This window comes from Amborella trichopoda, chromosome 9 (genome assembly GCF_054954075.1).
Source record: "Amborella trichopoda isolate Santa Cruz 75 chromosome 9, AtrichopodaSantaCruz75HAP2 v2.0, whole genome shotgun sequence".
Classification (NCBI taxonomy): domain Eukaryota; kingdom Viridiplantae; phylum Streptophyta; class Magnoliopsida; order Amborellales; family Amborellaceae; genus Amborella; species Amborella trichopoda.
In genome coordinates, this window is record NC_142344.1 from 38,975,401 (window position 1) to 38,998,819 (window position 23,419).

The window sequence follows — 23,419 nt, forward strand, 5'->3', positions numbered from 1 at the left end:
ATGCTCCAATACTTCTGAAAAAAGTACAATAGGAAACCATCAGGTCCAGGTGCCTTATCACCTGAAAGCGAGAATACGAAATTCTTTAGTTCCTCCAATGTGACATCAATTTCCACTTGGTGTACTATCTCAGGCGATAAAACTTTTAATGGTACACAATCCATCCTAGGAGCGAACCTAACTTCATAAGTCAAAGCCTTATTGAAATGATTTACAAGATAATTTTCTATAATCTTCAGCTACACCTTAGATAACAAAACCCACGATGTCATTAGTCTATTCAATGACACTCTTTTAACCACCCCATTTTGAAATTTAAGAGATAAGAATGATTGTGACTTTCATGTACAAAAAATAAATAATCTCTTTGTAGACAATCTCTTTATATATAACCTTGACTTCTTCATTCCATGTAGCTAATGTAAGACTTAAATCCTCCACTACTCTATCTAGTAGCAAGTAGCCGTTAAAAAAGTGACTTTTTCTACAAAGCTTTGTTTTGTTGTAATATGTTTTAAACCGCATGATTTTGAAAATATCGGGAAAAAAACACATTATTTTGGTGAAAATGTTAAAAGCGCATTTTAATGAATTTTTCTAAAATAATGGTTAAAAAAACTTTCCATATATTGCATCCAAATTCAATTTTTTTGAAAATTTGTATACATTTATCCCTTTTATTTTGAATGTTTTTGGATAAAAACATTCTAAAAAAGTTGGAAATCCGATTCAAATTTTTATCTTTATCTTCAATTCCAAAATTTTGGAATGTGCTTTCTTTATGCCTTCGATTTTGTTATTAAGTGCACTTAAAGGAGAATTATATTTCCCAAGATGGTGAAATAAGGTTGCATGGGAATTTGAAATTGATGGGTTTCTCTGTTAAATCATGGTACGTGTTACTATGTAATGACAGGATGAGGTGGGCATATTCGAGAAAAAAGAAAGGTTTGCAAGTGACCTGTTCCTCGTAAAGTGGGGGCATTCTTGGGAGTTGAGTTGGAACAGTCTGATTGAATGCTACACCAATCAATCTCTACTGCCTAATACTAATCGCACGGAGGGTGCTCCCTAGGGGCATGGTGAAATACGCCCCAAAGACATGATATATTTTTTTCTTGATAAGAAATGAAATGACAACATGAAATAGCAAAATGTAATAGAAATGGTCAAATTTTTCAGACCGGTTCATGTAATAAGGGGCTGCATAGGGAAATGGGTTTCAAAATTACTATTCACTCTCTCTCTTTTTTTCTTATATATCAACAAGCATAAATATCGGAAAAGATGGTATTAGCTCAATAGCTAAAATATATGAGCCCAACGTCCCAAATTGAATCTGAACCAATTTAACAATCACAAATGTCCAGTAATGTTTGAATTTTAATTTGTTTTATAAAAATCCAAATTACTTGAAATTTTATACGTGTGTTTATAAAAAAGAGATGAATCCTCTAAAAATATCAAAAAAATATTTTACATGAAATAAATTAACTAAAATACCCTTAAAAAGTTTAGAGAGGTATTTTGATCATTTTTTATTTCACAAATATTTTTTTTTATATTTTTATTAAATACACTTTGATGAGAAGAACACACACTTAAAATTTCAAATAATTTGGATATGTAGACAAATAAAATAAAATTCAAGCATTATCGAACATAAGTGATCGTCAATTCGACCCAGATTCAATCTGAACCGTTAAACTCATATGTTCATATGAACTAGTGGGCTAATCCCATATTTGCCCCATAAATACATGACAAGGATATTATGCTGTTAAAGATGAAAGTGCAAGACGCCAAATTTGTTACCTTCAATGAAAAATAAAAGCAGCCAACTTTCTCCTAGATCATAAACAGTTTGGTTTCAAGGACAAACATGTAAGTTACATTGTACCCCGTCAATAGTCCGTACAACAAATGTGCATATTGTTGAAATTTTCAGCATACATCATCACATTGTCAAGGTATTTCAATAATCATGGCTAATTTTTTTCTTTGTACAGATCTCTCATATTAGACATACCAGCAAATCCATTGAGGCAGATAATACAGTCAATGCCTGTTAACATGGTTGATTCAGTTTATATAAATTTCTGGTCAGTGAGAAAGCATATATAGAAAATCATAGGCATTGATATCAGGCCAACAAAATAATTAAGCCTTCATCTGCTAGATATGCAAGGACCAATTTCTTTTAAGCCTTGCATTCCGAAAGCATGATGGGATGTGCAGAGTTGGACCTTTAACCTTAAGTAAGAGATAAAAATAAAAATTTGGCATGGAAATTCAAAGAAAATGGATGCATACATCTCTTGTATTGTTGGGTTTTTGACAAACATCTGAGTGATGACACTTTCACAATGCTAATACATTAGTAAACTTATATCCAAAACAGAAAAAATAACTCAACAGAAAATTGCCAAGATATATTTTGCAAAGAAAATTTGAGCGATTAGTTAATCAGACGACATCCTCCGATAAACTACAATATTATCAATGAATCAGCCTGTTATAACACCCGCGAGAACATCGCTTTTACCACGTGCAAAGATGGTGTACACCAGACGAATTGCATCTAGCCACCCATCCATGGATTCCCACGTATCAGCAACCTGAAACCGCATATTTGAGAGGATAAATTTCAGAACACAGGAATATGAGAACACTATGAAGAATATTTTATGATGACGAGGGCCAATACTATAGTGATAGTCCCTCCCTCAAATCCACCAGATTGGTTGGGAGACCGAAAATCAGTCTCCTTCAGAATAACCAAAAACTTTTGATTTAAACCTCAATATGCTCCAAATCAAAAAGACCCAATTTGGATCATCCATTTGATGGACGGTGCTGGGATATGGAGCTCTTTCGAAGTTCCAAGTCCTTGTTCATTTTAGATATCTCCAACTCTGTTTTTAGTTGAATGAGATTGATTTGAACACTATTTGGAGCCTTTGTGGGTCCATCACAATTGCTACAGAAATGGCCAGACGTTTATTGGACTAAACACACACACACACAACAAAAGAGGGAGAGAGAGAGAGAGAGTTAGCTAACAAGCTAATCGCGATCCAAATTGGACATGATTGTCCAATTGTGTTTGAATTTTTGTTTATTTTTTACGTATCAAATTGCCATAAAACTTTGGGGATACATTTGCCTCAATTAGATGCACCTAAAGAAAATAATTCAAACAATAAATATAACCAAAATACCCCATGAATGTTGCCAAGCTTTTTTGGCCAATTTATTTTTTGGTAATAACTCTATATTTTATTTGGGTGTGCCGAAGTGAGATCTGCATGCGCTCAAAATTTTGAGTCAAGTTGATTCGGTAGATCTATGAGATGACTATAGTGGTCGTCTGATGGAATTTAAACAGTGATAAGTCTGAGTAAATGCGATAGAAATTCACTCATGGGCAACTTTTAAGTTTTGCTCTCCCTCCCTCCCTCTCGATATATATATATATATATAGGGAAAAGATTGGAACAACCCACCAGCTGATGGCTATATCAATAGCCGAGATTGAATCTAGGCTAATCCAATGGTCACAATTGCATTTCATGTTCAAATTTTAGTTTTTTCTTACAAATCCAAGTCACTTGAAATTTAGCGTCTATTCTTTAAAAATAGGGGAATGCAATAAAATATTTAAAGAATAATTCCCAAAAAAATGATCAAAGTACCTCTGAAACTTTTAGGGGTATTTTGGTCCATTTATTTTTTAGGAATTATTCTTTTAATATTTTTATTAGATGTGCCTTGATGAAAAGAATAGACGGCTAAAATTTCATGTGATTTAAATTTATAAAAATAAATAAATTATATTACGAAATACAGTCGTGACCGTCAGATCGGCCCAGATTCAATTTGGAGAATTGGACTTACACTATAGTTGTCGGCTAGAGCACTATTCCCAGCTGCACGCCCATACGCGAATGGCCCAGATTGAATCTGGTTCATTCTGTGGCCGATCTGATGCTCACAGATGTCCGATAGTGTTTGAATTTAAATTTTCTTCTACAAATCCAAATAAAATGTTAAGCCTGTGTTCTTCTCATCAAAGTGCACTTAATAAAAATATAAAAAAATAATAATTCGTAAAAAAAAATTCGGGGGTATTTTGGTCAATTTATTTCATGTAAATTCTTTTGTATATATTTTTTGTAGATTCGCTTATTTTTGAAGAACACAAGCCTAAAATTTCAAGTGATTTGAATTTGTAGTAAAAAAATTAAAATTCAAACACTATCGAACATCCGCGATAGTTAAATCTGCTCAGATTCTATCTGGGCCGTGGGTGTTTACTGTAGCAGTAGGCACCTGAGAGCACAACATCTTTTCCCTATATATATATATATATATATATATAGGGACGACGTTTGGTCTTTCTCTTTTAGAATATTTCTTTTTTATTTTTTTTAGGTGCACCTAGGTGAAGGTCACAAGTCCCCAGAATTTCAGGTCAATCAAATTTACAAAAATAAAATTGAAAATGAAACAGTTCCATGGACTCTGGTCATCGGATCTGTTAAAGTTTCACCTGAGCCTCTGGCCTATACTATTCCGCAGGCCCAGCCGCTCACAATCCCTTTTCCCTATGATGACTTCAAAAACTCAAGGAACCCTTGCTTCCATTTGTTCACAATTATCAAGAAGTTTCTAGTACCAGGCTAATGGATGTGCAATACATATGAAAACAAATGACGCACAACTCAAAGAGTACTACCGGATTATGAAAGCCAAACTCACTCTCCTTGTTCTTTTCTCGAGGAAAAAAGAAAAAAGCGGATGTTCAAGACTGACAGGAGTAAAAGAGAATATTTACCATGTATAATGGCCCACGTATTGTATCAATACAAAGGCCCGCGCCTGGAGGTAATGTAAGATCTGCACATGCTGATATTGATGTAATATCAAGAATATCAACTTTGATGAGAGGTTTTTCAATATGTGTGGTGCTTGCTAACATGGCTGAAGGACTCTGTGTGGATTGCTTTGGCTCACCCCTGCTTACCTGCAAATGGTAGTCTTTTTTATTATCCACACGTATTATCAAATAATTAATACATATAGAGAAGTACATGGCAGTCACTAAAAGACTCTAGGGTCTCACATTTCTTTTCTCTGACAATCTTAATATATCCTTCCTATCTTTTACATAATCCTCACATTGGATATGTTCCTTAAAGCCATTATTGACTACCAAATGTTTCATATGCAAACCCCCCCTTCTTGAGTTCCATCATCCTGGTTTAGTCTGATACCTGGGTGCGAGTAAAGAGGGGACAGTGGGAAAATATATCCTACATATAAGAGCTTTTAAATAATTTGCATTAGAGTTGTTAAATAATTTGCATTAGCTTAGATGGGATTTGGTATATCTGTAAGAGAAATGATCCTATAGGACCCTCCCCCACCCATGTGTGTAGGACCCCAAAAGATCACCATTAAATTTGGCACGGATCTATAGAAAAATCAAGTCCCACACCCATATGATAACTTTTCTAGAGATCTGTGCCAACTTTAATGGTGATCCTTTGGGGTCCTACACACATGAGTAGGGGAAGGTCCTATTGGATCATTACTCTATCTGTAATTACCATCTAGGCACACATTAATCTTTTGAAATCATTCCACACTCTTAAGTTTTGAGAATCACATCCTATATATGCTTCAAAATCAAGTATTGCTTCAGCACATTCACATAAATAGAATAGTAGTATTTCTGGGCAACTTTTAGTAATACATATATTTAAAGAAAAATTGTTTCAAGCGGAAAACTAACGGTCCAATTGTTTTATTACTAGACTTATTATTTTTAATTTTTAAAATTTATTTATTTTTTCATATTCATGATCTTTCTGTTAGAGGTTACATGTCCTTAAAAATTAAGTCTTAAAATCCATCTCAAAAATAGATTTATTAAGAAGCCTGCATTTCTACATATGCGGCGGGCTTGGCCACATAGAAACCGGGTCCTATATTTAAATGGCAATATATTGGAATCTAAAGGACTCAACAATGAAGAAATGGGACTATGGGGACCTTCTCTTTTAACAATTTTGGCAATGTGAATGAAGTCGAAGTCAATCTATAATCTTCAACACCAGCTTTGAATCCAATACTAGCTTTAGTTTCTGTTTTTGGGGACATAAGTCCCTCCCTACAACTCATGAAGTAAGAATTCTCACAAGGACAGGGTCTACTCGAAAGCAAAAGAACAAAAGAAGAAACATAGTAGCATGCAATGCAAATTCAAACACCATCAATTAAGCTGCCCAAGCAATTACAGAATAGAAGTCCAAAAAGGGCATTGAAAATAGACAACAGAAAACACTTGCTCAACATCAGATATTTCTCACCAAATATTAGAAATTGCTGTACATCGAACTACTTGTTCCTTTTTAATTGGTGCCATGAAGGGTGAATAAAAACAAAAGCGGAACTGATTTATAGAGAGTCAAATGACAGAAATAAATACAATAGTGTATATGGAAAATTTGTAGTTACATACACGCTCTGGCTTGACAAGTGAAGTAAAATGACATGCAGGATAAAGGCTCAATCATAAATAGAGACTATGTAGCTTTCATTGAACGAAAAAAGATTGGATGCAAACTTGCTGTTCACATGACATGATTGTGTATGGGTATGTAGTATGGACTGCTTGAAAACAACTAAATGGTCAAAATAACATTCCCCCTTCACTCAATGCATATCATCCATCTTACGGGAGTAGGACTACAATAAGTAATTTAGAGAGAGCAGGGGCTTCCAATGCGACAGAAAGTTTTACCTGTTGAAGGCATTCATGGTTCAAAACAAATTGGGATCTCTTCCAATCATTATGGGGGGCAACTGGGTTCCCTGTAGGTGGTGCGGTCAAATATCCCACCTTTAAGTAAGGCAAAGGAAGCTGCCAAACAGTTAACTGCATCAATGAAGCAACAAAGACAGGCATAACTTGACAAAAAACTAAAATAGATTATCTATGCAAATTCTCACAATTTTGTTCTGGAAATATAAACTATTTCATCCCTTCATCTAGGTGATGCATTTCAACAATAAATCCCATAACATGCCTCACTGGCTTGATCAGTATGTAGCAATGCAAAAACTCCGGAATATTCTGAACTTAGCTTGAGTAGAAATCAAGAATGTGCGAGGTGCAGAATTAGGTAAGAAAAAGCTGAGCATGCATTTAATAGGAAGTCCTTGAGAATTTCCAAGAGAGGTAACTAATCGGGAAAATAGAATTTCCAAGAGAGATTCCTCATATAGAAAGATACAAGCGAATGGGATACAGAAATGGGCATCTTTTTGTGTCCAGATGAACGACATATTGGGTAGCAAGAAACTAAGGTAACTAAATACTGTAAAGATGAAAAGGTCATAAAAGAGATTAAACATTACAACATAGATGCAGTATTTTCTTCTTTTTGTCGGTATAATTTCATGAAACTATAATGAGACAAATAAGATACAAGACAAATGATTCTTGATCTCAATAGTAGAATTTCAACAATGAGAACAAAGAACCACATGTGTATAGCAGTCAATATTTCCCACATCTATTTTATGTGGTTTGCAGCCAGTAGTATAACACCTAAAAGTCCCAGGACATTGTGGAACCTGGTATTTCAGGAAATGAAAAACTCTAAAATCTCAAGAACGAAGGTGAATTTTAAGACACACAGATAAAGCTCCTCTTTCAGTCAGTATAAACAAAACTATGACTAAAGTACATGATACTAAAACCCCGTGGCATGTCTATTTGCCAAATGTGGATAACTTCTATGCATGATTATTAAGCATTATTAATAGCATCTGGGGATTACATCTAGAGCTCTATCCTTTTTTTTATTGTACATCTACAGCTCTTTCAGTAGCTTGATTCATATGTTGCTATTGATTCCAATATCAATGTATTAAAACAATGCAAAATCACGAAAATAAAGATTAATTATGCAGGAAAACCAATGGAAGGTCTTGCATAAGAATAACCATATTTTAAGAATAACCAACAGCTTGCTCTACATTGGGTCAAGTCACTGACCATCGAACGAACAAGCCTCAAGGCACTGCGGTAAACCTACATGACAAAGAGTTCATCTAAAGTTAGCTTGCGCTATCAGAAGAGAGCAAGATAATAGTATATTGGTAAGAAGTATGTTTTGAAACTGTTTGATTAAGCTGCAGAATAATATGCATACCAGTGAAGCTCTTAGGCATTTAAATGTCTGAAATTCATGTGTTACTAAAGTTGAGGATAAAATGCAGATAAAAGAAGTTGAGGCAGAAATCTCAAACTAAAGTAATAAGAAGCTAAAATGTCTTAAAATGAGTTCACCACTCACGGGGCTTTAAGTATCAGAAATTCCAGAACAATTCTACCGGAGGATGAATTACTTTTGTATTTGCATTTATGTACAACAGAAATCCTTAAAATCTTAAGAATGCAAAAACCAGAGGAAAATAAAATCACAAACGAAAATGGATATACTGAAATCCTTCCATTACATGGATGTCATCTACATGAACCACATAATTACATAAAGATCTGCATTAGATAGAAGTGAAGCGGACCAAGGTGTGGCTCATACAGTGAGGGGAATGCTTACACTTAATTAAGTCCAAAAACACAAATAATAAGCTAAGTGAATTCTACACAGAGAGTTCACGTGTGACATACCCTTTCGAATAAATTGATCCACCAAGTTACCATCAACAATAACATACCCTTTCGAATAAATTGATCATTTCCGATCAATATTCTATGACTTCAAACATCTCAAAAGGTGTCAGGTAGCAGGGCATTTGTCCTGAGGCAATTGGAATACATTCACACAGATCCCCACAAAAATATACAAAACTGCTGGCGAAGCTCAGAATTCGACCCATGTGAGATGTGTCACAATTGTGGGATATATGTGTTACTTGACAACAAATCAAATAATTCTACACAGTCTAAGTGTGAATGACAAAATCTAGTTAATCATAACCATTAAAGTGAAAATAAGGAAATTTAATTGTTTTATATTGCTAAATAAAATCAAGTAAATTAGATTTTGATCGCAAACATAGGTTCAGGATTCATGATAAGATGTAGCAAAGTTTTACGCTGGCTGCCTACCTAACGCAAGCTGCCTACCTAACGCATGCCACCTCCTTACCAAGCTTCGGACAGGTTAAAGGAGAAGTTTAAAGTCCTCACCCTTATTAGACCTAGTATGGATCTCCTCGTCTAATCGATGCTTACTGGATAAAGAGAGCACCATCAATCACAAAAGGTATGATAATGGGACCCACAACTGCAATTGAAGAAAGGGTATAAAAAAACACGTTTTTTAGGAAAATTTACAGTGTTGTATCTAAAGTACAAGTTTAGCTACAAGCTCTGGCCCTTATACAATTCTTCCTCCCTGTTTTTTTTTTGGGGTAAATCAGTGGGGAAGAATGCCTCCTACCCGTTTTTATTATATGATTCTTCCTATTAAGGACAATTAGCACAACCGATCCAATAGTTACAAGGTATGAATCCCTGGTTAGGTTGGGATTGTAACAAAATTTCAGGTGAAGCTCCATCCTTTGCATCTGCTGCTGCTTTGGCCTCCTCTACATGTGCTTAAAGGTAACATAAAGGTGCGTCCTGATGTCACAAATTTCATCAAAAATCGGTTCCAACCTCCATAGGGAGGGAGGAGACTTTGAGCCCAAGAGATAACATTCTTGGAATCCCCTACCACTAGCAAAAAGATAACTTCAGACGCAATCCAACAGTTCTATACCTTGTAGAAGGACCTGTGCTTTAGCAAACATGCAGCATCGCCGTAAAAAGAGATGAACATTTGGGACATGCTGCCTCAGAAGATTCCCCAACCCCTGTTGGGCCGAGGTTGCCAAGCGAGCATCAGTTGAAGTTGCGATTGACAACACTGAGCTCTGGAGGAACCCAAATGACTGGATCACATAATTGTCAACAGCTTGTTCCTAGGGATTGCGCTCCAGTTTTCTTCAGAATCTGCTGAAGCCCAACAACTAAACTCTTTATGATTCTAGGCCAAATCTCACAGTAGAGATGATAGACTACCATTCCATTCCAACCAAATGGCCCAAAACATGGCCAAAAGAGTGGCGCTCCATAGGAAAAGAACAGAGGAAGAGAAAGGGGGCCAAAAAAATCCCCCAAATGGTTGCTGGGCTGTTTGGGGCAGCAACCAAAGCTCATCAAATCATCAGAGTGTGGAGGACCAGATGGGGCCCAAGACTAAATAATAAATGAAGAGATGACTGATAGTTTCTTCTTCCCTAGACATTGCACAGTGGTTAGGCATGTGGACACCTCTCGCTGTAGCTGGTCAGTTGTGAGGACTCTCTTTGCGAGGACCAGCCACTTGAAAGCCTGGATTTTTTAGGGGAACTAGGAGAAGCAAGTTTTCGAGGCTATTACCAAAGGGTTATTTTCTGAGTTTGCATGTCTGAAAGCTAGGTAGAAAGACCTCACTGAGAAAGAACCAGGGGTGACAGGAACCCAGAACATCTTATTGTGCTCTCCATTCTCAAGATAAAGTGCATCCTTAGGAGATCCAGCAAGGAGACAAGTTTCAGAGTCTCTGAGCCCAACAGTTTCCTCCTGAAACCTGGAGTCCAAACCAATTGTCCTCCAATGACTTTGTAGGATTGGCCAATTGTGGTGTTATGGGTGGTAGCCAGTGAGAATAGTTTTGGGTAGAGGGACTGCAGGGTGTCTTTCGCAACAAAGGTCCTTCCACAACCAGATCATTGTCCTAGTTTTGCAATGAAACCAATTTTAGAGATAAATTCCACATGGGATGAAATGATCCCTTTCGAAACTCCGAAGGCAGATCCACTGGTCATTTCCCTTGGAAACCAACAGGAGCTGTCAATGCCATAACTCTGTTGGACAACTTGCTGCCACAGTTAGGGCTGGTAAAGGGCCAGGCTGTCTGGCCCTAAAAAAGTAGGGCCTGGGCCACTGGCCCGGTTCGGCCTGGCCAGCCCTCTTTTTTTCTTTTTTTATTTTCTTTGTTTTTCCTTCATTTGTTTCTGGCCTGGCCTGGCCCGTTGCCACCCTTAGCCACGGGTGGCCCTCCTGGTTCGTGAAATGGCACCATGACTTTCCAGGGTGCACAGTGTTGCACAAGTTTTCTGATACCCAACTCCCCACTCCTTCTCAATCGACAAACTATAACCCACTTAACGAAAGGAAACTTTGGTTTAGCACCTGCATGGAACCACAAGAAACCACTTCTCAGTTTTGCTCAAAGAGCTTGACAACAACAGAAAGCATTTTCAAAGGACATGCAATAGACAGGAATATCAAATAGTGTGGCTATGTCAAACTGATTCTGCCTCCTAGATACAAAAATATGCATTTTCAGGCATTAAGATGGCATTCGAAGTGTTCAACTATGGAGTCCCATTGGGCCTTTCGCAACCTGCCAATGCAGAACGGACGACCCAAATACATTATAAGTGTTGGTTAGATCACTCTCAACCTTTGGCCCAACACTGAGACTGTTCCAGCATAGAGACTGACTGCAAATAATTTAGTTCTTGCCGTATTGACCTCGAGCCCTGTTGACACTTCGAAGCATCTAGACAACCACAAATTGTCAATTCGTCCATTTGTCCAGCTTGGCATTGCAGAAGACCAGGGTTTCTTTGCATACTTTAAATGGGAGATATGAGGTCCCTTCAGGACAACTTTAAGCTTGGGACAGATTGCCAAACAGGTTTGAGATCAATTTGCTAAAGACATCAGCCATGATTTCTAAAAAGAAAGGCGACGGGAATCTCATTAGCAGAGACCTCCCGTAGCGCAAAGAAACCATTAGGGTATCCATTTATTAATACCGATAACCATGGCAATGAGATAAACCCCTTGATCTAGATCCTCCATCTCGTTCTGAAACCCATAATGTGCAAAACTTGATCAAGGATGTCCCTATTGACATGGTCATAATTGTTTTCCAAGTCCAGTTCCAGGACAGGACCTGGGATCGTGGAATGGTGTCTAGTGTGGATACAATCATGTGCTCCCAACACTGTATCTAAAATTTGTCGGTCTTGGACGAAGGTCCCTGAGTGGGGAGAAATGATGTGTGTTAGCACTTGCAGGCAGGAGGCAAACACTTTGGACAGGATTTTGTAAGAACAGGCTTATAACCTTAAAACTGTTCAGTTTCTCAGCACCTTCAAGCTTCGGTACCAAAACTACAAATGTGGCATTCGGCCCTCTATTAGTGATGCCCATTTGTAAAATTTATGCAAGAAGAGCAAGGATATCAAGGGAAAGAGTGACCCATAATTTTTTAAATATGGAGATGGGGTAGCCACCTGGGCTTGGGGCCTTGTGTTGTTAGAGGTCCATCACAGCCCTACGGATCTCGTCTTCCATAAATGGTCTCTCTACCTACTATGTGCTTTGTCTAGGTAGGGATTGGAAAGGGTGGTTGGCAACTTATGTTTAGCCTGAATATGGGCAGAGAGGAGATTGAATCCATCTAGTAATATGACCCTATGGATAACATACAACTCTTTATAAATCTTCTTTTCCTTTTTGATTTGATGGATAAAGTTGACCCTTTTTTGTAAGCACAATGATTCTTATTTGTAGGAATCAGTATCCTATCGTGTTGGAATCGAGTCTCCTACCTTTCAGGAATCGCACATGACCCCATACAACGACTTCTAGAATCGCAAACTGAGGTAATAGGAAGCGTGATTCCTACATTACTGGAATCATTATCCCCATCAATTGGGAATCGAGATTCCCACAGTTCAAGAATTGTGCACCTATCCACTCCAATATAGGAGAAAAGTATTTTGCGAGAAAAGATTTAAAGTTTTACATAAATGATGGGGTATAGACATACTATGTTTAGCCCAAGTTATCTATGTAAAACCAAGCAGATACTATAGATAATACCTTGGTATTTGCTTGAAAGGCCAAGATGTTGCATTTTCCTCAAAATCCAAATACTGTAAGTGGCCATGAATTTTGATCACCGTTAACCCATATCCTTTTTTTTTCTTTTGGGGGTTTAAGTCCATGCCCCACCAAATACACAACGAGACAATGAGTGATAAGCATTTTACTTAGTATCGTAGATGATCATTAATAAGAATTTTATTAATCACCCACCAAACATGCCCCACATAATCATTTACTTGGTATAGTATATGATCAATGATAAGCATTTGGTTATTGCAACATCATATATAAACATCTTACCTTGAGGTAGGGCTGCCACCCAAACGCCTTACCATGAGGTGCGACTGCCACCCACTTTGTGATTTATAGATTGATAAATCTTTTGGGTAATATGACAGAGATTATTGTATATGGATTCATCTCGAAAGTTTATTAAGGCTTTTTGGCTCTCACAACATCACAGTCTTAAAACCTAAATCATGGGTATTTAACCTTGTACAAAAGTAACATGATCCAAAAAGGTTCCTAGAACTTCTCCAATAATATAGAATCGGCTCCTGGAGCTCCTCCCTCAACATACAATTTTTTAATATATTTCATTCAACATTTGCATTTGAATCTTGATTCCGTGTCATTAGAACATGATTGTTCAGAGCATCTAAGAATTGTGCCTTTTGATGATGTGGAACTCGCTTCAAAACAACAGGGATTCACGATTCTTAAAAAATTGGAATCAACGTTTTGCACACATTGAATCGCATTATTGTGCAACTATGAACCGCAGATTTTGTGATATGGAACCTAGACAACCTTTCAAGAATCGAGATTCAGATATTAATCTGGAATGCATTCCATGAAACTAAGAAACGTGATTCCTATCTTCCAGATTCGTGTTTCATCTTGGGAACTGCAGAATCGTGATCTTGGTACGCAATTCGCGTAACTATATACAAACCACAACCATATTTAGATGAATCACATCTGGAAAATGTTCACCTGCTGAGGTGGCCATATGATGCTCTTGGCACTATGAATGAAACATCTTCCGAAAGACTAATGAATGAATTGCACCTTGTCAGATATCATGAGCAGTTAAAAAGAATCTATACATAATACCCCAACCAATATTTCTATATCAAGATTCAGAACAAGTCATCTGAAATCACAGAACGTCTGTAAAATAAATTATCTTGTCAATTTCATGGTTTTTTAAATGTGGAATCTACCGTTTAACAAAGTAACTTGGAGGAGCTCGCATAAATGAACTTGATTTGCAAAAAGAGTTGGGTTAAGATGAAACTCAAGGAAAAATATAGAAAAAGGTCCATTTGAATTACTGTCCCTAAAATCCACATTAAAAAGTTATCAATTGTAAAGAAAAAACATTTACCGAGTAATTGGACTTCAAGGCATGGGCAGCTGCAATGTATATTGCAGATTGACTATAAAGCTCATTAGGGGAGATCTCTTTGGCATCAAACTGTCTCCCAGTTCTTAAGGTATCCTCTGCCAAACCATACTGTAGAATAGATCAAAACTCAACCATGGACATTCAATATATAATACACCTTAGTTAAGTTGCACGCTTCTCATCTTATATTGGACCAGTTAACTCACCAAAACAGTGCCAAGGTTGTATATTGCCCTATGGAAATCAAACTGTAACTGAATCGCTGCACGGAACTGCAAAGTAAATAAAAATGATTGAATATAAAAAGCAACAACTCAATAAGCAGAATAACAGGGGGCGCTGCTTTTCATTAATGCGAAGAGGAAAAATTGAGGCTCAAGTACTTCTAAGCTGAGTTAGCAAAAGTGTTTAGGGAATATAAATGAGAATGGGAGGATGGCAGAGAAGAATGCACTTTCTTTCCTCTTATATTTTTTCTGATGGTGAAGGTAGTAGCTGTTCTAAAACAAAATCCCCTCAGAAACGCCAGTTCTGGGATATGAAACCTTGGGGTCATGGTCAGTAAGCTATAAGACTACCAAGATTAAGAATGTAGAATCTTAATAATTTTAAAGTACAAAGACCAAATTCTAAATTTATGAGATAACAATTCAGTTTTTTTTTTCCTCATTGAAAATATTATCTAAAACTGGTTCAAATAGTAAATCTCTTGGAATTCTTTCCAAAACTTTGGTTTGGCATCATACAGCACTAGCAACATTTACTGAAATAATTACTGTACCTTATTGATAGCAGTTTGTACAATGGTTTGCTTTTCCCGGACAGAAACAATAGCACTTAGTTCCTGCATAGCACATAACAAAACTGAGAATAAGTTTATAACCACACGACTTCTCTTGTGAATCACTAATGAACATGTATGAGACTAGCAAAAGGCGTAACACAAAAGCTTTCTCCAAGGGATAAAAAGTTAGTGGGTAATTGGGGAAAAGCTGTCACATACATTTGTAGCATATTAAACACCATATACTTTTCAAAGAGCATACCTGCAGAGCAAGTCCCCAATTGTTTAGTGCCTGAAATCAATAACAAAAGAAGAGCAACAATATTATAAAAAAGTATTTATGTGTAGATGATACTGAATCACTTCAAGGACAAGCCCACCTTGTCAAAGAGAAAAGTAGCAACAATACAGGTCCCAAATTTGAAAACAAAGCAAATCAAGGATAATAACTGTAACATAGAAAGTGCTAGGTTTCCAAGTTGCATTAAAGAAAGATTCAAACAAGAGCTAAGCAGACTGTCCTCACAAAGTAGCTACAAGCCTGCAAAGATAGCTTTCATACATAAAAGTTTCACAACAAATTAATCTTCCTGGGCCATCTGAAAAGAACTAAAGAAGCACTGCTGCCAGTTTTCATGGAATCCAATACTTATAAAAAAAAAATGAATTCATAGCTGTAAGCAGAAGCAGGATCAGGAGCGTGGGATCATGATATGCCAGAAGCTCCTTATGGTCGGAATTGCTGTCCATACACCCTGAATTTTAGGGATCTCGATCCAATCATATTTGGGGTTTCAAGCACAACGTTTTGGGATTGCAGAATTAAATCTAAAGCTCTAAAATCCATATGCTAAAAGCATATATTTTTCCTTAAAAATATGTAGAACATCATTTTGTAGCAATATAACTTTATCTTTTATGATAGATATGAATTTAGCAGTTATTTCCCCATAAAAAATCAACCTACAATGGGTTTGATCTATATCGACCAATCCATAAGGGATAAGGATTGTCTTTTCCCCATATGGGAGCAGAATCTACCTAAGATCCTGCGCTGGGAGACTGGAATCACTTGGATCGACACCAAGTTGGGTGATCCCATTAACTATGCATGAAAACTGCAAACCTTTGAATTGTTTTCTGGTACTAATTCAAAACTGCACACCAGGATTAGGAGATGCCTTAGAAGAAGATCCGAAAGGGGCATGTCACAAGTAATAACTTTAAAACTGGGCAAGGTGCTTAATTCATACAAAGTTGAAACAGAAGCCGCAAGACACCATTTTTTTATTTCATGGAAAGCAAGGCACGTTCGCATGAGATATCTAGATTTTATTAAATTTAAGATGCTAATAATGTCAAATCCCTATGGATATGTTTGACAAAACAGGATTTGAATATTCAAGTTTTTAGAAATCTGAATAAAGACATTATCTGCTTTCTATACATGCAGATTGTATGTTATCTTGATTTGTCTTTTTTGGTGCACGTTTGATTGTCTGCCTGTATTTCAAAATTTTCATAGATTTCAAATTTACGACTATTTGGTTGACAATCGATTTTTTTTTATTTTATGAGACACATAATTGACTTGTAGCTAAGTTCTACTCTCTCTTGCATTAAAGATAGAACTACTTAAAAAAAATGCCTAAAATCAATAATGTGTAGAAGCACAACACAATGGGGAGAGAAATAAAGCATTTGTTTGATTATCTTCAAACAGATATCGACCCACATGTATTTCCACATTCCATTTTGTTTATTGATATTGAATCAACATATTTTTTTTTTTTTTTGAAATTAACGTTTGTATAGAAGAAAAGGGAGTACAAAGGTTAGTCCAAGGAACCCACAGCCCGGGTCACTTGACAAAAAATAGACTAACCTAGGGGGTAACCCTATACAAAAATTTGGGGCTAATAGAAAACATCCATTACAGCATTGTACAGAGAAAGCCATAAGGGGCTTAAAGTAGTCGCCCATAACAAACATATACAAAAACCAGTCCTTCGGTGCCAAAATTGGTGTCATGGTCATCTATGAGTCAATCCCTGATACTCCATGAGTCTTGAGAGGAGTGCCAAGGACTCAACCAACTGAGAATCAGCGTGGCCGATATGGGCAGAGTAGGAAGCTAGAATGTGACTGAGGGAATCTCAGAAAACCCCCCCCTATACCAGATAGTCTAGGGTTCCCTAGGGAACACCTGTCAAAGTTAAGTTTGGTGTGCTTTGCTAGAGGAGGCGTACAATTGTTTGCTCTAGCTGCCCGGCATGGTGGAATAGGATGACATTTTCCCATCTATGGATGAAAGCCGTGGCCGAGATACCCTTGAAGGCTTTGTGGTTGGTAGCCTAGAAGATCACCAAGGAAGTGATTCTATAGAAGAGGGCCGGGAACTCACTTTTGGCTCCTCTAAAAATCCTCGAGTTTCTCTCTGTCCAAATTAACCATACCCACATAGTCGCCGCTATGGAAGCCCTCCATAAAAGTCTGCCTGCCTTGGGCCAAGGAACGTCCACAGCAAGGTGGAGGCGGCCTGGTATAGAGGCAGGAGTTACCCAGGTCAGACCAAAGAGTCTAAGTTTACCCCATAGGCTACAGGCAAGATTGCAGTGGATGAAAAGGTGATAATTAATCTCTTCATCGCAACAGCACATAATGCAACGATTGGGGATTGGGATACCCCTTTATTGTAGCTGATTGACCATGAGGGCTCTTTGAGAACCCGCAATCCAGTTAAAAGCCTGCACCTTCGGTGGGGCACTAGAGGACCACACCTTGAAGACCACTGAAGTTGGGGAAAGAGGGTAAGTGGTCGATTGCAACAACTTATTATATAAGGAGGATACCAAGAAGACTCCCGATGGTGAGGGCATCCAAATCATTCTATCAGGCCTAGAGTGGGCCAGGAAAGTGGCATGCAATAAGGAGGCCAGCGAAGTAAATTCAAGGAATTCGGGGTCCGAAAGGGACCGTCTGAAAAGGGGGTTCCATACTGTTGGGCCCCCTGAAGTTGGGAGCTCTTTTGGGATGGAGGAGGATGGATTGGTGGGTAGAGAGAATAACAGGGGGAACCTTTCCCTCAAGGGGGGTGTGACCCAACCAAAGGTCTGATTAGAAGCGAATTCTTTGACCACCCCTCGGGTGGTACCGAATGTTTTGCTGAAATGAAGTTAGGGCTGAAATAAAGGATTTCCAAGCCCCAAAAGTTCTGGTTAGTCTTCTACCCTCCGGCAGCCAAGCATTTTGTGGGATACGGTATTTAGACCGTACCACTTGGGACCACAGAAGGTTGTTGTGATTTGCTAGATGCCACCACCATTTGCCGGGTAGTGCTGTATTCTATTTCCTCAAGGTTCTAATCCCTAGTCCCCCCAAGTGCTTAGGTTGACACACTCTCTCCCAGGAAACGAGATGAAACTTAGTAGAGTCAGACTCGCCTGATCAAAGAAAGTTCCTCATAGCACTGTGTCCCACCTTACCGCACTTATAACACTCTCTCTTATCTTTGGGCTCTCTCTCGGACTCTCTCCCTTCTTATTTTCGTTTTTCTTTTTATTAAAGTTAGCCTGGCCCTTACCCTTTTGCTTAAAACTTGGCGCATTAGGCTTAAAGTTAGCCACATGCACCGCATCATGGGGTGCGGCTGCATCACGTGCCTTTTTCCTCTCTTCCTAAGCCTTGAGAAGGACACAAAGCTCCTCTAACTTGGGAGTATTCTCTCGGGAAGAGAGAGATGATATAAACACCTCCCAAGAAGTCGGGAGAGTGTTCAAAAGGTGACAAATCTGCATGGGCTCGGGAGAGCTTCATGTTGATGGCTCCGAGTTCTCGTACTAGTCCTCAAAATGCGTGCATATGAATTGCAATTTTTGCTCCTTCAGCCATCTTTAGCTCGTGGCACTTCTTTAGAGCAAGGGTTTGCTTGACAAAAGAAGGATCAACAAACTCCTCCAACTTTTCATGTTATCGCTTTAGCGGTATTCAAACTCTCATATTTCGATACATAAGTGTCCTGCATCGAAACAAGTAATATATGCTTAGAAAGCATGTTTTTCCGCACCCATTGAGAATAATCATCTTTTAAGTGTTGCCTCTCGTATGCGTTCCATCTTGGAACTGGTGGGGGGTCTTGGGTAAACATATCATGGAGATTTTCCTGATAGAGGACATATCCCACTTTACGCTTTCAAGACACGTAATTGCCTCCATCGAATCTTTTTGATTTCAAGAATTTGGCCATGAAACTCTTTGTGGCCATGACTCAAGAATCAAAATACAACAATAATAATAAAATAAAAGGACAGCAAGAATTCCCCGCTGTCCTTTTAACTTGAAATCACATGTTAACCACCTTTCGAACTTCCTTCTTGGTTGGGAGATATGGCATTAATTTTAAAGACATGTCACAACGTTTACTATATAACAGATTTCTGATGTAATGCCTCCATTTTCTTGAACTTTTGAGGAGTTAAACGAGATCCAATTGCTTTCAAACCATCCCCATTTGAAAAACAAGTGTGACTAGTGTAAAATTGGTTTTGGAACCGTCTTTAAATTCCAAACGAATTGAAAGTTATGACCCTATTTATGATCGGATGTCACTGCCTGAAATTGCAGGAAATGTGACATTGATACCACATTATGTGATACTGATAATGTTATCATGTGATACTAATACTGCCATTCTGTGATGCTAATAATGTTATCATGTGATACTGATACCGTCACCATGTGAATATGAGGCTGGGATTCTGTTATATGAATAATGAATACTGCCATATGTGTAATGAATGCTACGCAATGGGTCCACAATTGGTAGCGAACTGTCTGATTCTGTTATAAGAATACTGCCTTATGTGCAATGAACACTACACAATGGGTCCTCCAATGGTAGTGTACTGTTTGATTCTGTTATATGAATACTGTGATATGTATAATAAACACTACACAATAGGTCCTCCATTGGTAGTGTATTGTTTGATTCTGTTATATGAATACTGTGATATGTATAATGAACGCTACACAATGGGTCCACCATTGGTAGTGAATATTCTGATGCTGTTTTATGAACACGGATATCTATGATATGAGCACTACGCAATGGGTCCTCCATTGGTAGTTGAGTACACTGTACCTCGACCCCTGTGATAGGAGTGAAGTCGAGAGGTGACTGTAAGTAATAGGGAGGGTCGCACCCCCCAAGTTGTCATAGGCATTACGCATTGGGTCCTCCAATGGTAGTGTAACGCCCTCTAGCCTACGGGCGTAAGGAGAGGATCGTGTCTTGCAAGGCCACAGCCTATCAAAAATCTCAAAGCGCGTTGGGGATGTGTGCGTGAGTGAGGATATAACGAAATGAGACCTCCATTTGTTATTATCCTCCTTCCTGAATGAAGGTAGAAGTCACAAATTACAGGATTGGATTAGCCTGATCAATGTGGCTTCTACTTCAGGAGTAAATAATCTGCTCTGTCTGTCGAAACTAAGTATTCTATATGAACATCTCTGACTGCATCTGTGATATGCATAAATGTAAATGCCATCTTGAGAACAAGTATTGCACTGTTAACTGAATCTTACACTCTCTATACAGCATTTATATGTACTCTGATGCATGACCTTACTCTGTGAAGCCAGTGTGACTCATGATGAACCATAAGCCATGTTGTTATGCACATACATATAGACGGGAATGCAAGAGTAATGATTTACTTACTTGGCTTATAGCTCATTCCATCTATTTCCTTTTGTGTAGAGTGATAGTGCCTGGCTGCGAGTGGCAAGCAGCAGATCGATGATAACAGGCGTTTGGAGTTCAGATCTGTCCGGGTTTTCTTTCCTCCAAAATAGGTGTTTTGTGGCAAGGCCACGATGTTTTGATGTAATGAGATGAATGTCAGGCTTATAAGCCTTAAACTTTATTGTAAAGACTTTAGAGTTGAATGAAAGATTTAATGGTTTTAAATTATTCAGTCTTTTGTGCTTGTTGGCTGAGTTTTATTTATTTCTCGTAGTTTGCTTTGATTTCGCATTTAGAACACGTGTTGATGCCACTCCCACCTGAGTGACGTACGTGACCCGAACTCTGTTGCCCTCCGGTATGGGATGGCAAGGGTCAGGGGGTGGGGTCGTGACAATGTGGCCCTCACACCCCCACAATATGGTGGGCCCAATGAGCCCAATGGGCCTCCCATGCCCTAAACATAATTTTTAGATAATAAAATAATTTTTATAAAACCTCCAAAAATAAAAAATCCAGGAAATTGATTTTTCTCTAGTTAAAAATCATATTTCAATAAAATAAAATACCTAGAGAGGTCTAAACAGTCATTTTAATTATCAATAAAATAATTTTTGTTCACCTTGGTTTAGAGAGGCGTGAAGACAAGGTATGTTGTTCCCCATTTAAAAGGAACCTCAGTGTTCTTGGCCAAAGTGTTACAAACAGGTTAACGCCATCAAAGTGGCTCGAAAGAAGATTTGACAAGCCAAATTCATGATCCATGAATGAGTCAAAAGGCATCAGCCTTAAAAAGTTGAAACTATGAGAAATATTAGTTTTTGTTTAAATAAAAAATCATGGTTAGAGCAAGACAAATCAAGTGGACCAAAGTTACATTCACTATGGGCTAACACCAATGAAACCAAAGAACATTATGATAGAAGTGTAATCATAGTTCGTCAAGAACATTATGATAAAAGTGTAATCATAGTTCGTCATACCTGAGGACTGTTCCAGTTAAGTTGAACAGCTCTTTCATAATTTTTGGTTGCCTGCAAAAAAAAGAAGATTCTGTCAAAATTCAAAGAAACGAAGTTCTCCACCGAGAAGGAAGTTCTATAGGTATGGTTCTCATCCACAATGCTGAAGACTAAACATGATCTTAAATTTATATAATTTGCTCTAAGAAAAGTATAGCAAGTAATGATTGCATTGAATGATATGAGCACCACCTGTTTCCATAATTCCTCAGCCTCCTTAGTTCGGCCTCGCATTTTCGCTCGGTCAGAGATGGCAATAGCCCAATTATAAAATGCCTACCAAATAATACCCGGATCGTTAGTGTGACGTGTCAACCTAAAATCATGTTTAGGGTATGTCGCAAATGAACATGATTGTTATCCAATCTTTGTTGCATGGTCCTTACATTTCACCACATAGTCAATGGGGACTAGGCTTATATAATAATTATAATAATAATAAAAAGGATATTGTGAACACAATATCTGAACTTCTAGAAGCACAGGTGAAATCAGACGAACATGGATTGTACTAGACATATTCTCTGAACTGCCATGGACAACATTAACTAGATAGATACATGGGGATGTTATAGAAAAGATAAAGGTGGAGTACTAAAAAACAATCAAAATATTAATTTCCAATAAAAAAAGGAATATGCACATATTATCTTCGTTATCTGAATTGTCTTTCAACTCCCAGAATAATTTGGTCAGATTCTTTCAAGTGAAGAAATTGATGATATTCAATAATCAATGCACAAACATGGTCAAATAATATGTCACCAATTTCACAGCCAAGTCCAGTTCTAACTTCTAATCAATGATTAGACTCCAAGTTGATTATGAGCCAGGAAATATAGCATGCCCTCGATTCTTATTCTAGGCCCTAGCACATAAACAAATAAAGAACCTCCAATATTATGTCAAGCAACCAAAGATGAAAATATGTATGTAACAATCTACATACTTTCTGGACAGACAAAATAATATTTCAAACAAGTTAGCCAAACTTCAAGTAACATGATATTGGTATGTCCTAGGTCTAAGGTGGATGGAGCAAAAATGGAACAGAATGTGATTAGTTGGGGAAGTAGACAAGCACCATATCCATGATATATCTATTGTATTTTACTACTTCTTGAGGGAGTGCAGCGGAGAGACAGACTCACATGCAAAGGAGTAACGAAAGCAGTTAACTCAGTCTTGCGATGAGTCCTAGTGTTCAAAGTAGACTACAATTTTGTATATCAGAAAGATAATTGTGTATCCCAAGTTTTTTATTAATCAAATACAGTTAACAATTATAGATACAAGGAACAAGCCTTTCCTGTTTTGGCCTCAGGAAAATGTGAGTTAACTCAAAGCATGCATACGTAGATGCATGCTTTCTTGTTCAGAAATTGGTTTCTCACACTTGACTCAGATACATGTAATGAATGAAAATTCTGCCGCCTAAGCAGCCTAGCCTACAAACTGTCTAGATGTAGCCTAGGCAGTGGGGTCT

At 37.7% G+C, this 23,419-nt stretch overlaps 1 protein-coding gene across 4 annotated transcripts in view; it reads right to left on the reverse strand.

Moving 5' to 3' along the window:
• Positions 1-2,291: 2,291 nt before the first annotated feature.
• LOC18438886 (Tetratricopeptide repeat (TPR)-like superfamily protein) overlaps positions 2,292-23,419 on the reverse strand; it is a 52,315-nt gene continuing 31,187 nt past the window's right edge. For 2 of the 4 annotated variants that reach the window (XM_006849064.4, XM_088847774.1), the window contains exons 5-14: positions 22,126-22,209; positions 21,895-21,945; positions 15,428-15,457; positions 15,163-15,225; positions 14,588-14,653; positions 14,361-14,489; positions 8,069-8,104; positions 6,809-6,928; positions 4,838-5,026; positions 2,292-2,618 (exon numbers count right to left, since the gene is read on the reverse strand). In XM_006849064.4, the coding sequence (XP_006849127.3) occupies positions 2,508-2,618; positions 4,838-5,026; positions 6,809-6,928; positions 8,069-8,104; positions 14,361-14,489; positions 14,588-14,653; positions 15,163-15,225; positions 15,428-15,457; positions 21,895-21,945; positions 22,126-22,209 (879 nt within the window). In that variant the 3' untranslated portion in view covers positions 2,292-2,507. Of the gene's footprint in view, positions 2,619-4,837; positions 5,027-6,808; positions 6,944-8,068; positions 8,105-14,360; positions 14,490-14,587; positions 14,654-15,162; positions 15,226-15,427; positions 15,458-21,894; positions 21,946-22,125; positions 22,210-23,419 lie in introns of all 4 variants that reach the window. The other 2 variants (XM_088847772.1, XM_088847773.1) reach the window with 1 other exon arrangement.